Source organism: Chanodichthys erythropterus, chromosome 13, assembly GCF_024489055.1.
Source record: "Chanodichthys erythropterus isolate Z2021 chromosome 13, ASM2448905v1, whole genome shotgun sequence".
NCBI lineage: Eukaryota > Metazoa > Chordata > Actinopteri > Cypriniformes > Xenocyprididae > Chanodichthys > Chanodichthys erythropterus.
In genome coordinates this window covers 49,019,956-49,035,341 of record NC_090233.1, presented here as the reverse complement: position 1 = coordinate 49,035,341, position 15,386 = coordinate 49,019,956, and the positions used below count along the sequence as shown (strand labels likewise).

The 15,386-nt window shown below is 33.9% G+C and overlaps 1 protein-coding gene across 3 annotated transcripts in view; it reads left to right on the top strand.

The window, feature by feature from the left end:
• The first annotated feature begins 4,391 nt into the window (after positions 1-4,391).
• The window catches only part of lmx1ba (LIM homeobox transcription factor 1, beta a), a 58,013-nt gene continuing 47,018 nt past the window's right edge, over positions 4,392-15,386 (top strand). For 2 of the 3 annotated variants that reach the window (XM_067407727.1, XM_067407726.1), the window contains exons 1-2: positions 4,392-4,458; positions 5,595-5,781. In XM_067407727.1, coding sequence (XP_067263828.1) covers positions 4,392-4,458; positions 5,595-5,781 — 254 coding nt within the window. The remainder of the gene's footprint in view (positions 4,459-5,594; positions 5,782-15,386) is intronic. The other variant, XM_067407728.1, reaches the window with a different exon arrangement.

Below are 15,386 nucleotides of genomic sequence, written 5' to 3'. Positions count from 1 at the left end.
CATTTTGCTCTTCCCTCAGCTTATTCAGCCCTGGTTCAAATGACTTGAATCAGAAGAGCTGTTTTCTTACATTGCATTTGACAAAGAATGAGAGTAAATATTCAATTAGATCTTTTCGTTGTGTAGTAATGATAGAGACATACATTGATCAGGCATAACATTATGACCATCTTCCTAATATTGTGTTGGTCCCCCTTTTGCTGCCAAAACAGTCCTGATCCGTCGAGGCATGGACTCCTCTAGACCCCTGAAGGTGTGCTGTGGTATCTGCACCAAGATGTTAGCAGAAGATCCTTTCAGGTGCGAAGTGGAGCCTCCATGGATCGGACTTGTTTGTTCGGCACATCCCACAGATGCTCGATTGGATTGAGATCTGGGGTATTTGGAGGCCAAGTCAACACCTCAAACTCGTTGTTGTGCTCCTCAAACCATTCCTGAACCATTTTGGCTTTGTAGCAGGACACACTATCCTGCTGAAAGAGGCCACAGCCACCAGGGAATACAGTTTCCAAGGGTGTACATGGTCTGCAACAATGTAAGCAATGCACACGCACCCGGCCATCCACGTGATGTAAAAGAAGACGTGATTCATCAGACCAGGCCACCTTCCTCCATTGCTCTATGGTCCAGTTCTGATACTCACGTGTCCACTGTTGGCACTTTCGGCAGTGGACAGGGGTCACACCCTGACTGGTCTGCATCTATTCAGCTCCATACACAACAAACTGTGATGCACTGTGTATTCTGACACCTTTCTATCAGAACCAGCATTAACTTCTTGAGCAGTTTGAGCTTCAGTAGCTCATCTGTTGGGCCATCCTTCGCTCCCCACGTGCATCAGTGAGCCTCGGCCGCCCATGACCCTGTCGCCGGTTCACCACTGTTCCTTCCTTGGAGCACTTTTGATAGATACTGACCACTGCAGACCGGGAACACCCCACAAGAGCTGCAGTTTTGGAGATGCTCTGATCCAGTCGTCTAGCCATCACAATTTGGCTCTTGTCAAACTCACTCAAATCCTTACGCTTGCCCATTTTTCCTGCATCTAACACATCAACTTTGAGGACAAAATGTTCACTTGCTGCCTAATATATCCACCCACTAACAGCTGCCGTGATGAAGAGATGATCAGTGTTATTCACTTCACCTGTCAGTGCTCATAATGTTATGCCTGATCGGTGTACAGGCAGAGGTTGTGAGTACTGGTAAAGTCCAATAGCAGGAAGATTGTCGCTAGAGGGCGCAAGAACCCAATATGAACACAACGCTGTAGTGTTCAGAGCTATTAATGACATATTGAAAACTAGGAATATAGGCTATTGATGATAATGCAATTACATGACTATGCATTATTTTATTATTTTGTATTTTTGCATTTTAGTGCCAATTTAATTGGTTTAAACGCATTTATAGTCTTTTTTATAAATAGTTCTGGACGCGTGTGATTGTCTGCAGAAGAAGCAAATGTCAGAACAATTGCTGGGGTAAAAAATACACATTTGTAAATACACGTTGTAAGGATAATATGGCAGACATTATTAGAATTTGTTGGGAGTTTTGTGAATGTTTAACCCCGTATTTATAGCTTGAAACCAATTAATCGAAGTAGGATGTATTTTTCTACATAAAAGTAGGCTATAAATGCCTCGTTTTTCAAACAACAATTTAATTCCCACAAGATAACAAAGAGTGATTTATTTCTCTTTTTTTTTTTAAATAAAAACACTGATACATCGGGTTGCGCGAGATGAAAACAACTTTCTTTAAAGAAAGTTAATAAAGAAAAAAAAGTCAATGATTAATTCGCTTTCTAAGAAAAAAAAAATCCTCGTCCTGATGTTTGTTCAGAATTTTTTTTTTTTTTCACTTTTAAATTCTGTCTGAACTTTATGGGTACTTGCGTTATAAAGACAAAATTAGTGTTAAACAGTGATTATTAATAGGTAAAATAGCTTAATTCAAATTTGCGCTGGCTTTAAATAATGCAGTTTGTTCGGAATTAATTCCTTTAATGGAATTAATGTTATTTGTATATCGTGGTTGAATGAAAATGAATATTATAATATTCTACAATACAAAATAGTATATAAGCTACTAAGCCTCGATAGCGAAAAAATCATTTAAAATAATTTTATTTTCCACTCATCTTTATATTTTACTTATCTTTATTTTATATAAAACACAATAAATAAATAGATAAAAATCTAACCTATACACAAATAAATCAGGTGTAAAGCATCCATTTTTACTGGGAAAAGATCGTGAACTGTTCAGGAGAAAGTCATATTTATTTCATCTTCAGGAGAGAACGTAAATCAGCCTGTCATAATTAGAACAGTGAAGAATACTAATGAGGAAAGTAATAAAGATACAAACTCCCCCTTTCCCTTTCTTTCTTTTTCCCCTCGCAGGTTTATTGCCCTGAGATGTCTGTCTGTGAAATGAATTTGCGCAGATCTGAAACACAAAAGATTCTCCTTATGAATTTTACATGGATATTACGCGGAGAGAGATTAAATCAGCTTTTATCTGGGTCTTTATTAATCATGCAGATAATGTCACTTCATGAAGATAAAAGCGGCGCAGTTTCCATCGCAGCTGCGCGAGAAGTGAAATGAGTCTTTGTTAAATATCTGACTCGAGATTATGAATATATAGGCCCGATTTCACATACGTCGAATGGTTTGAGAAATTGTTTATGACAAAAGCAATTAAATGATATTTGTTAAAAGCGGAAGATCAAATGTAACGAGTTACAGTAGACAGTTTGGACGAAGACAATTAAAGTTACGCTCTAAAAAAATGCAGAGTTAAAAACCCAAGTTGGGTTAAATGTTTGCCCAATGTGCTGGGCAGTTTTATTTAACCCAACTATTGTTTAAAAATGACTGGCTTAAAATGAACCAAAATAGGTTGGAAATTAAAACACACACACACACACACACACACACACACACACACACACACACACACACACACACACACACACACACACACACACACACACACACACACACACACACACACACACACACACACACACACACACACACACACACACAATTACTAGAAGCAACAATAATAATCAAAAGGTGAACATTTATTAATAAGCAATTTAATAAATGTTTAATTATTATTCATTAAGCTTATTAATACATGTTCGTTTATTAATCATATTAATAAATGTTTATTTCCACCCTGTTTTGGGTTCATTTTAAGCAAGCAATACAGTAATTTTTAATCAATAGTTGGGTTAAATAAAACTACCCAGCAGGTTGTACAAACATTTAACCCAACCGCTGGGTTTGTCCATATTTAACCCAACTTGGGTTGTTTTTAACCCAGCATTTTTTTTTTCAGAGTGTACATAATTTTTAATTATAGTCCATGTTTCATAAAGCCATTGATTTATATAATCCGAATAATCGTAAAATAGAATAGAAATAAAAATTGAGTGTTTTGAGAATTAATTTACGCGCCGATTATAGCATGTTTCGGTTTAGACTAAACATTTTAAAATATTAGGTATTAAGTTATCATTTACGTATCTTTTTTTTTTGTTGTTGTTGTTGAAATATTTACTATAATATTGTTTGCATCGCCATAATTTATTATAAAGTATTGCTATTTTTTATCATCGCTACATTGAAATCATCACATTTGAATGTTGCAAATTTTGTGGTCGCTCACTCTACCAGAAAATGTTTCGTTGTTGAACAAAATAGATAATTCTTACTTCAATTGGCCTAACTTTTTGCGATCCTGTTCGTATTAAATAATAGGCTATTTTTGACTTGAATAATTCAGATATTTTAATATGTAATTTTATGTATAGTGCATGACGTCCAATAGTAAATAATTGTATCTAAGCTATTTTTAATTGCTTGTCCTCAGAACATCTGGTGCGTGTCTGTGTTGTAGGCGGTTCTGCTGTGATCCAGCACCAATAGCATCACATGGAGTTGAGGAGAATGACGCGAGCAGAGGGAGTTCAGCGGCTCCACAGACTCCTCAAGAGGAGCGCAGGACTCGTGAACGCTCAGTGAGGAGCTCGCGGTCACAGCTCACACACACACACACACGCACACACGCACCTCCCGCGCGCGGCCGCTGGATTACCGGAGCTGCTTCCCGGAGGATCTGACTCCACAAGGCGAAGACGCGCTGGACGTTTTCATGCAAGTCCTTGGAAGAAGAACCTCACAATCAAGAGTCATTTCTCTGCTGAACACCACACGTGTATATATATATAAAATACGACGTTTTTGTCGAATAAGCAAAGACAGTTTACTTTTAGTTTCTATCTCGTCACGGTCCGTGAGCAGCAGAAGTCTGGATCGGCTTCTTCTGGACATCGCAACAGGTCACTGTCGTGCAACACATCAGCAGAGATGCTGGACGGAATCAAAATTGAAGATCAGTTCAGGACAGGAGCAGAGTCTCTGGCAGTGATGCTCGGTGAGTTTAAATCGAAGGGTCACAACATGTCTGTGACGTCTAAATCCAACTAAAAATATTGGAAACACTTCACGGTCTCATTTGGTAGCATTACGCGAACATTATTTTTAACACGTTTGTCTTTGTTAACTTTAGTTGGTAAATATCTAGGCTAATTGTTCGTGTTAGTTCTAATGCTAACAAATACAACTTTGGATTTTAAAAATGTAGCTAATAGCCTAAACATTGACTAAGATTAGCTAATAAATGCTAAAGAAGTATGCATTGTTAATGTTATGAAACCTTATGGTAAAGTGTTACCAAAATATTATTAAATATGACACTAAATGTGCACCTTTTCATGTTTTTACGCTTATAAATTTCCAGTATAGCTACGAGGCATATATAATATATATATATATATATATATATATATATATATATATATATATATATATATATATATATATATATATATATATATATATATATATATATATATATATATAATTAATTAGCCTACTATAACAATGACGAATTATAATAAAAAAGAGCTTCACAAAATAATTAAATATCACATGTTCGTCATATTGTTAATGCATACTAATGTAAAATGTATTTTTAACATTTAATCAGCTTGTTGTTGGTATTGCACCAAAAACGAACTGATTTAGAACGAATATCAAATGGAAACGTGGATTTTGTTGTTGTTGTGTGGTTTTCTATATTTTTTTAAAGGAAAAAAAACCCAATTGTATTATGCCTAAATAATAGCGCAGAAAGTACAACAAATATTTAAGTTAATTGACATATTGCAACGACAGTGTCCCAATATCTGCTGTTTTCATTCAGAATTAACACAGTTTAAGTGTTTTGTCTGATTAAATCACTTGCTTCTATTAAGATTTTTTCATTCTACAGTAGAAAACATAATATATTTTAATGTGTTTAAATGTTTTAAATAGCCTTAGGCTATTAAATTAAATGTCTGAATAAACCAGTTAAGTTTACCCCAACAAGGTTTTGAACTGCGCGTTTTTTCATTTGTATTGCGCGCCTATGATTTGTTATGCAAACACTATTTTCAGTGCAGAAATCGAGTTGCTATTGTCAATGTGTCATTTATGTTGTCTCTCTGTGTGTGTGATGCGTTGCAGGTTCAGATTGCGCCCATCAGAGTGTGTGTGAAGGATGTCACAGACCCATCTCTGACCGCTTCCTCCTGCGCGTGAACGACTGCTCGTGGCACGAGGAGTGTTTGCAGTGCTCGGTGTGTCAGCAGCTTCTCACCATGAGCTGCTACTCCAGAGACCAGAAACTCTACTGCAAACACGACTACCAACAGTAAGAGCTGATTCACTCAACTCCAGTCATGTGTGGCGTCTTCTGGCGCGCGGCGCGGCGCGATATCAGTTTGCGTCTCAGAGTATTTTGGTGTGTGTTTAGGAATATTTCGAAGCAATTATTTATTGTTTTTTGTTTTTTTGTGAAATAACGTTGTGTTTTCACACGAAATTTAAGGCTAGGCTATAAAATACAGGCCTATTATATTTCGATATTATCATTTCATTTTTTTTATTTTTTGCAAATAAGAACATGATTGCAAATTATTGTTGTTATTAATATTAGGAAATGTTATATTTGTGCGCGTATTGTAAAAGCAATCAAGCCTATATAGATTCATTATTTGTTAGACCAAAATAAAAAAGAAATCGATCTAAACGTGAGAATTAAGATAATTAGTATAATAAAATGAACTCGAATAAATGATTAATACTAATAATCTCATTATTTATGCCGTTGTGCGCGTGCGTGTTTACGCAAATCCCAGAGTCCAGTGGCGGTCATTATACTCGTCTGCTCTTCATGCTGGTCAACAGGTTGTTTTGACTTGACCAAATCCTTTAAAGTCCTCTTCTTCAGTCATCGCGACATTATCGTCTTCGGCGTCTGACGTCACAGCGAGCAGATTTTAATGAGGCTCCATTAGCAGAGAGAAGTGTGTCGTCATGAGTTTATTTGATGCTGACTGAATCTGTCGCTTTTTGAGGCCTATATAATAGTCTATTAAGTGTTGCTTTTGAATAATATGTACATTTTAAAAATTGCTGGGTTAAAAGCAACCCAAGATGGGTTGAAAATGGACACAGCGGTTGGGTTAAATGTTTGCCCAATGTGCTGCACAGTTTTATTTAACTCAACTATTGTTTAAAAATGACTATATGGCTGGCTTAAAATGAACGCAAAATAGGTTGGAAATTAAAAATCAGACACATAATTACTAGAGGCAACAATAATAATCAAAAGGTGAACATGTACTAATAAGAAATTTATTGTTTAATTATTGTCCATTAAATTATATTTTTAACATTTTTTATATAAAATTTTATATATATATATATATTAAACAGCCTAATAATAAATGTTAATTTCTTACATATTTTGGGTTCATTTTAAGCAATACAGTCATTTTTAAACAATAGTTGAGTCTGGACAAACATTTAACCCAATTGCTGGATTTGTCCATTTTCAACCCAACTTGGGTTGTTTTTAACCCAGCATTTTTGTAGAGTGTAGCCTATGATAAATTCTAATATCTTAAATGAATTTGTATTTATTTATTTATTATTAGTGTTAAATAAATATTCTGGAATTTTTCTATTTTGTCAAACACCCTGAATTTATCATTTAAAAATTATGATAAAAAAAAAAAAATCCATTTCTTTTTTCTTTTTATAGATTCACTCTATAAAATGCTGGGTTAAAACAACCCAAGTTGGGTTGAAAATGGACAAACCCAGTGATTGGGTTGTTTTAATCCAACTGTTGGGTAGTTTTTTTTAACCCAACTATTGTTTGAAAATGACTATGGTGCTGACTTAAAATGAATCTGAAATGAAATTAAAATGTTCATTTATTAAACATATTAATAAATGTTAATTTTCAAGATATTTTGGGTTCATTTTAAGGAAGCAATACAGTAATTTTTAAACAATAGTTGAGTTAAGTAAAACTACCCAGCAGGTTGGACAAACATTTAACCCAACTGCTGGGTTAAAACAACCCAATCGCTGGGGTTGTCCATTTTCAACCCAACTTGGGTTGTTTTTAACCCAGCATTTTTTAGGATTTGATGTGGTATCTAACTTGTTGTATTAAGTTCAGAGATTACCAACATTTTTCACATGACTTTACCATCACAGATGACAGAGAGACAGACAGACAGATAGATCGATAGATAGACACAGTTTACACAGATTTATTTATAACACAATTTTAGAATTATATTTATTTGTGGCTTTCACTCATTAGGCTAAACACACTTATAATTTTATACCACTGCAAAATGACCCTTTATTTTTACAGTCAGTAATCTTTGTATCAGTCCCCCAACTGTGTGAAGTGGCTTTAATGGCGTGTTATTTGTCTCTTTCAGCAGTATTTATAAAGCAGTGATGAGGTTGTTAGTGCTCTTAAATCACACCCGGCCCTGCTTTTTACGGCTCTCATTTAAGAGAGATTAACAAGCACCGCAGAACACACACACACACACACTCACACACACCTCCACGCTTAACTCGCTCTAATTGACAGACATGCTTGTAATGAGTCGGACAGTAAAGCTCGCTGTGCTGTCACTTATGGACATGTCTCTAATGTAACTCATCCAGTCTGCTGAGATATAAATCTGTTACATTACATTGATTACGTTTCCATGTTTGGTTTTTAAGTGATAAAACAATAGAGATATAGATTTGGTTAGTTGCACATGTTTAATGTGAAGTGCTTGATTTAAGTGAGCTCTAGAGCTGTTTTGTGTGTGTTATACTGTCCACAGCAGAGCAGATATATTCCCCTTGTTTGAGAGCACAGACAGTGATGTAATGATTTTCAATTGCACAACTGCAGAAACATTCTCAGAATATCACTTGGTATGTTGAAAAAGTCAGAACATTTTCTAGTTGTGTGTTAATGGGATTTTCTGGCATTTGTGGTTGAATTTGTGTGTTATTCAGTGATTTTCAGACGTCTGTCTCATCAAGCATCTAAATGTGATCGCTGGAACACGTGCCGTTTTGTGTTCATTTCACACTCAGCTCATGACATGATAAGGCACGTTCAAACGTATAGTTTAAAAACATATTTTGTTTCTATAATATCCAAGATCGTATAGTGATTCTGGATCTAGCCAGTGCTGCTAATACTATAGGAGTTTCTTTTCAGTTTTACAGCATGAAAATCCAGTAGATTTAACATTTTGATCAGACAATATGGGGACAGTTTTTTTGCAATTTATTATAATTTGTATACATTTAATTTGTTTGGGTTTTTGGCATGTTGCTGTTATACTGCATACATATAAATATTGCAAGATTGGTGTGTATGTGTGTGTGTTTATATCCCATGGCTATCTAAAATATCTTGATTTGTAAAAATATATAATTAATATAAACTATATCTATATATATACATATATATGTGTGTGTGTGTGTGTGTGTGTGTGTGTATGTATATGTGTATATATATATATATATATATATATATATATATATATATATATATATATATATATATATATATATATATATATATATATATAATATAATATTTTTTTATAATTTGTACACATTTGATTTCTTTGTGGGTTTGTTGCATATTGCTGTAAAACAGTTTATTGATAGGGATTGTGATATTCTGCATGCACAATTTGGTTTTTACTAGAAATGCTCAAAAGAACAAGTTTTCCATAAAGTCTGACATGGCAGAAACCCAAACCCAAAGGGGTTGTAAACAGTGATATAGGCCTCTAAAAATATCAGCCACTTTACAACCTCTGTTGGACCCTTAGGAAACATATAGTATATATATATATATACACACACAAAAGGTTTCTTTTAAAACTCTTTAATGGCTTTGACTTCCGTGCTCAATTCATTAAACAGTTTCGGACCTTCGATGTTTTTGGTCAGGTCTAGCTTAGTGTTTCCTCGACTGCAGCACTATGAGATCCTGACTTTCAGAATGGAGTTTTCTCCTCTATGTTTAGATTCTGATGCTCAGAGAAATATCTCAGATTACAGAAACAACAAACACACTTATTAGCCCTTCAGAAATGATGTGGGAATTAGACGTTTGCTCCTCTATAGCCTGCTCTATCATTGACCCCTAAAATTATTAAGTCAGAGTTTAAAAACTCAATGTCATCATTGCATTAACAAAATATCAAACACATGCTGCACAAGCAGAACTAACTTCACTTTTCTTCATCAGTTTCGCTTGGTTGCTTTTAGTAGTCTGGCGTGGCAGTGATTGTTTTTCAGTGGGTGGATGGATTTTGTTTTTATTGCAATGGCATTCTTTAAATGTGTCGTACGGTTTTGAGGGCTGGATTACGGTGTTTAAACATGACATAATCTGTAGACGGATTTATGCAGTTAAAATGATGGGGTAGCAGATTTTATGTTATCTTTTTGTTCAATTATTTACATTTTGTGTTTCCTGTTCTGCATAATTGACAAATATTTACATTGAATGAAAGCTCATTTAAATATTGGAGAAAACACAATGCTATTGTGCACAGTAAAAACTCTTGGTGTCATTGACATAATTCAGAAGGTTAAAAAATAATATACACAATACTCATAATGTGTTAAGGAAACATTATACACCAGATAAATATACTTTATGTTAATATTTTCCATATTATCTTTAATGGTTTTAAAAGCTTTTTATCTGTATATGATGCAGGGTAATTAATAAATTGATATAAATCGAATAATGGCATGTTTTAGGTTTGTGCTTTTCAATCACATATGCCTTTTTATTTTAAGCCTTTTTAGAGGAGCAGGGCATTTGGTGAGAGTAGAGGCTCATGCATGAGCAAGAAAACTACAGTAAAAACAGAACATTTTGTCTGAGCAGATCAACTCAGATGGGCTGGTTAAGGAACAATAACTAATCAAATCAAGGTTTTGCAGTATCCTATAAATGTGATAATAGATGTGTGTGAGCGCAGGCAGGAGCTGAGGGTGTGTATGTGTGTTTTCTGCTCTGGCTCATCGCGTGTGTGTGAGATTGTTCACTCTGCACACTGTGGCCTCCTTTGAGAGAGAGTGTGAAACACACACACACACACACACACACACACACACACACACACAACCACTCTTTCTTTCTTTCTTTCTTTCTTTCTTTCTTTCTTTCTTTCTTTCTTTCTTTCTTTCTTTCTTTCTTTCTTTCTTTCTTTCTTTCTTTCTTTCTTTCTTTCTGTATATATATATATATCACAAACATTATTTTTGTATTAATATACAAATATTAACAATATTATTTATTAATTTACACATTGTATTATATATATATATATATATATATATATATATATATATATATATATATATATATATATATATGTGTATATATATATATATATATAATATACATACACACACATTATATTGTATATATGTATATATATACACTGTATATATATATATATATGTATATATATACACTGTATATATATATATATAACATACACACACACACACACACACACATATATATAATTATAAAATATAATTGTTATATACAAGTGTCACATTACATATGCTGTATTTTTGTATTAATATATAAATATTGAAAATATTAAAATATAAATATTATTAATTATACTAATTTATACATTTGTATTATATATATACTCTACTATAAAGTCAAGTCAGCTTTATAGAACTTTTTACAATTTTACAACATTCAAAGCTGCTTTATATATATATATATATATATATATATATAGTATATATATAAGTATCACATTAGGTTGAATGTGAGTCTCTTTCATATGGCTCTATAACATTGTGATTTACTTATTTTCCCAATAATATGCGAGTTGGATGATCTGGTGATGTTTGTGGTCTGTCAGTAGTGCTGGCTGGAGGCTGGTGTGCATTTGCTACCAGAACTCATCAACTAAGGGACTTTTTCAGAGTTTTGATGTTCTTTTTTCCTTGCTTTCCAATGTAATCGAGTTGTGGATATTATCAGTGGCTATATGATTCTGTACTTGGATTATTTGGTGTTCTGAAAGTTTTTGCAGAATCCTTTTTGGAGAGATTCTGAAACTTGTGTGGCTTTCTACATGCCTCTGTGTTTCTCGGTCTGTCTCTCTGGTTTTCTGGGCTGGAATGTCTGTTCAAACATCACCTCTCGCTGCTGCTGTCACACAGCTGTGAGGAGAGGTTGGCACGGCTCTGTCAAGTGCTTCCACCCAGGTGCTGTGTACCTGCAGGCCTGCTCTCGCACCCTCATCTCACATTCTACCCCTGCGTGGGGAGCAGGGCGCAGTTTTCTTCTTCACTCTGCTGCGCACGGAGCATTTGAGGAGAGAAAGACTCTCAGGAACATGTGAGAGTCCACAGACATGCAGAAACACACGCCATCTCAGCAGCGGTCAATGTGGCACGTCTCACACCAGCACATTCCCCATGATGCCGCAGTGCAGAAAGACGTATAGCATTTGCAACCCATTTTTTACCACTTCTATGAGATCTCTTTAATATTGAAATAGTGTATATATACATTTCATACATGTATTTCATACAGTTGATTGGTGATGAACATGAGTAGGGCAACAACTCACTACGTGATTGAGACTATAGAATGCAGTTATGCCCCTAAAATTCAAGATATCAGGACAAAACTGTATAAGATATTATCTTATATCAAATGATATATGATAGGCCTATAGCAATATCACATGAGTAACAAATAGTGCGAGTGCAAATGTGATCGTAATTTTATACAACAGTTCAATAAAATTAATATTGTTTTATTTTAGACACCGAATTACGGAGCCCTGCACATGAAATGCAAGACAAAAAGTAAATCATGAACATGATTTACTAATTTGTTGCCTTGATTTGCTAAATGGTGCGCACAATTTACTGTTCTGTTCCCTAGATTTATAAATCATGTACATAATTTACTATTTCATTCCCTCGATTTACTAAATAGTGCACACGTTTTACTATTTCATTCCCTCGATTTACTAAACTGTGAGCATGATTTACTATTTCTCTCCCTCGCTTTATAAATCATGCGCACAATTTACTATTTCATTCCCCCGATTTGCTAAATCTTGCCCACGATTTACTATTTCATTTCCTCGATTTACTAAATAGTGCACACGATTTACTATTTCGTTCCCTCAATTTACTAAATAGTGCACACGATTTACTATTTCGTTCCCTCAATTTACTAAATAGTGCACACGTTTTACTATTTCGTTCCATCGATTTACTAAACTGTGAGCATGATTTACTATTTCGCTCCCTCGCTTTATAAATCATGCGCACAATTTACTATTTCATTCCCCCGATTTGCTAAATCTTGCCCACGATTTACTATTTCATTCCCTCGATTTACTAAATTATGAGCACAATTTGCTATTTAATCCCCTCGATTTGCTAAATCGTGCACACAATTTAGCCTATTTTTTCCATACAGTATAGTAATTGTTTTTGCTTAGTTTTGCCAATGACAATGTGTTGTGCATCTCCGAGCAACATACAGCGGTGTTTAATTTCTGAATGAATCTGCGTTTTGAATGAATCAATCGGGTGAACCAACGATTCAATGCCCCATTCATAAAGAGAGCCATTTACTTAATTCCTGAATGAATCAGCTGTTTGAACTAATCGAATGAATGAATGACTCATGGACTTTCTCATTGAGACATTAACTGCCACCTACTGGCTGTTTTAATTTCTTATTTACAGTATAATTTCATTCTAAAAATTATTCCATATTTCCATATCAATAAAAAAACCCATTAAAGGTGTAGTTCACTCAAAAACAAACATTCTGTCATACATTTTTTGTAATGTATATTTGATGCTTTTATCATTTAACACAACAATGACTTTAAATGATCTTTTGGGGGTAGTTAGAAAAATCTATGACAAAGTTGACATATCTGAGGACTCCAGTTTGCTTCAGCAATACCTTTTTCGTTTTAGGCCCCCGAACCCATTCTCCTGCCCACCACCCTGATTCCCTCTGTCTTTCTTGTGGTCTCTTCTTCTTATAATGGGATTAGCACTATGACCCCCGTGTTTCCGCCCCGGCTGTAGAGTTGAGCTCCACACTTTTATCACTGACTGTGACACTGAGCTCCCCTGTCGCTTTGTGCCCACCGGAAGCCTGTTCCCTAATCCACTTATTCGTGTGGAGAATAAGGGCAAAGAAAGAGACGATGGAACAATATGGAATGGAAGAGGAGGGATTCTGGAAAAGACCCCCTGCGACTCTGTTCCTAAACCAAATAAGAGAACATGAGATTGATATTATGAGACTTTAGATGCACACATGTGTGTTTAAGTTGCCTTTTGTTTTTCAGCCCTAGCCACAGATTTGAACGTGCAGGCTTTCACATTTATTGCACCATTTAAGGACAATAAAATGTCACTGTAATGAAGAAGCTAATCGTTTAATGCCACTTAAAGCTTTCAATATTCTCATTTTAAAGAGTTTTGAAGGTTTCTGTAAAGACTTGGTTGTGTTTAGATGTCTTTATAAGTGTGATAAATCTGAGCATGCAAACATCAAGCAAACACTGCTCTCCGGGGAACCTGGTTCTCATTGGCCAATCACTCCAATTACTTTGTAATTACTTCCAATTACATTATGCATTTCTTTGCATAATGAGCTCTGAACTGTATAATTGAAAGTGGTCCCAAATAAACGATTTGCTATGTAGTTTTATTGTTGCTGGTTTTATGTCTCTTGTATCGCTCTGTGCTCACTTTGTGAAGCATAATGAAATAATTACAACTCACATTTAATTATTTATTTAACAATTTTATTAATTTAACAGTTTTATATAATAGTATTTATTTAACAATTTTGTTTATTTATTTAACATTTTCATATAACATTATTTATTTATTTAACAATCTTGTTTATTTATTTAACATTTTCATATAACATTATTTAGTTAGTTAGTTAGCTAGTTAGTAGCCATACAAGTCGGAGTCCTGATCACCATTCATTCATTCATTCATTCATTTATTTATTTATTTATTTATTTATTTATTTATTTATTTATTTATTTATTTATTTATTTATTTAACACTTTTGTTTATTTATTTAACATTATTATATGGCATTTATTTGTTTATTTGTTTAATTAACATTTTATATTACATTTATTTATTTATTTATTTATTTAGTTCATTAGTAGTCATACAAGTCTGGGTCCTGATTACCCTGTATTTATTTATTTATTTGTTTGTTTGTTTGTTTAACTATTTATTTATTATTTATTTATTTAACATTATTATATAGCATTTATTTATTTATTTATTTATTTATTTTATATTAAATTGATTTATGTTTATTTAACTATTTTGTTTATTTAACATTTTTACATTTCATTTATTTATTTATTTATTTATTTATTTATTTAGTTCATTAGTAGGCATACAAGTCTGGGTCCTGATCACCATTTTTTATTTTTTATTTTTTTTATTTTGTGATAACGGCGCAATCCATTACATAGTGTTGTTCTAGCTTAATACATATTGTGCATTGTTATAAACACCACATTTTACCATCCAAAGATTACCAAGGCTTTACAAAAGCCTCCAAAAATGAATTTATAACAAACACTAAGAGATGTTTTAGTGGTGCACAAAATATTTTGTCACATGCACCTGCTAAAAAAACACCTTTTTATGACTATGAATTATGAATAAGTGCTCATAATTTTTAAATGCTTTACCATGTGAGATTTATTAGGAATATTTTAATTCACCTCTTCACGTCTTATGCATTATTGGTTGCACGATGCATCTTTGTGTTGCTTTGCTGTCCTCCCGTCCTGCGAAGAAAATTGATTTCAGAGCAGGTGGATTCCAGCATCCGCCGTCCTTTTTTTACTCAGCCAA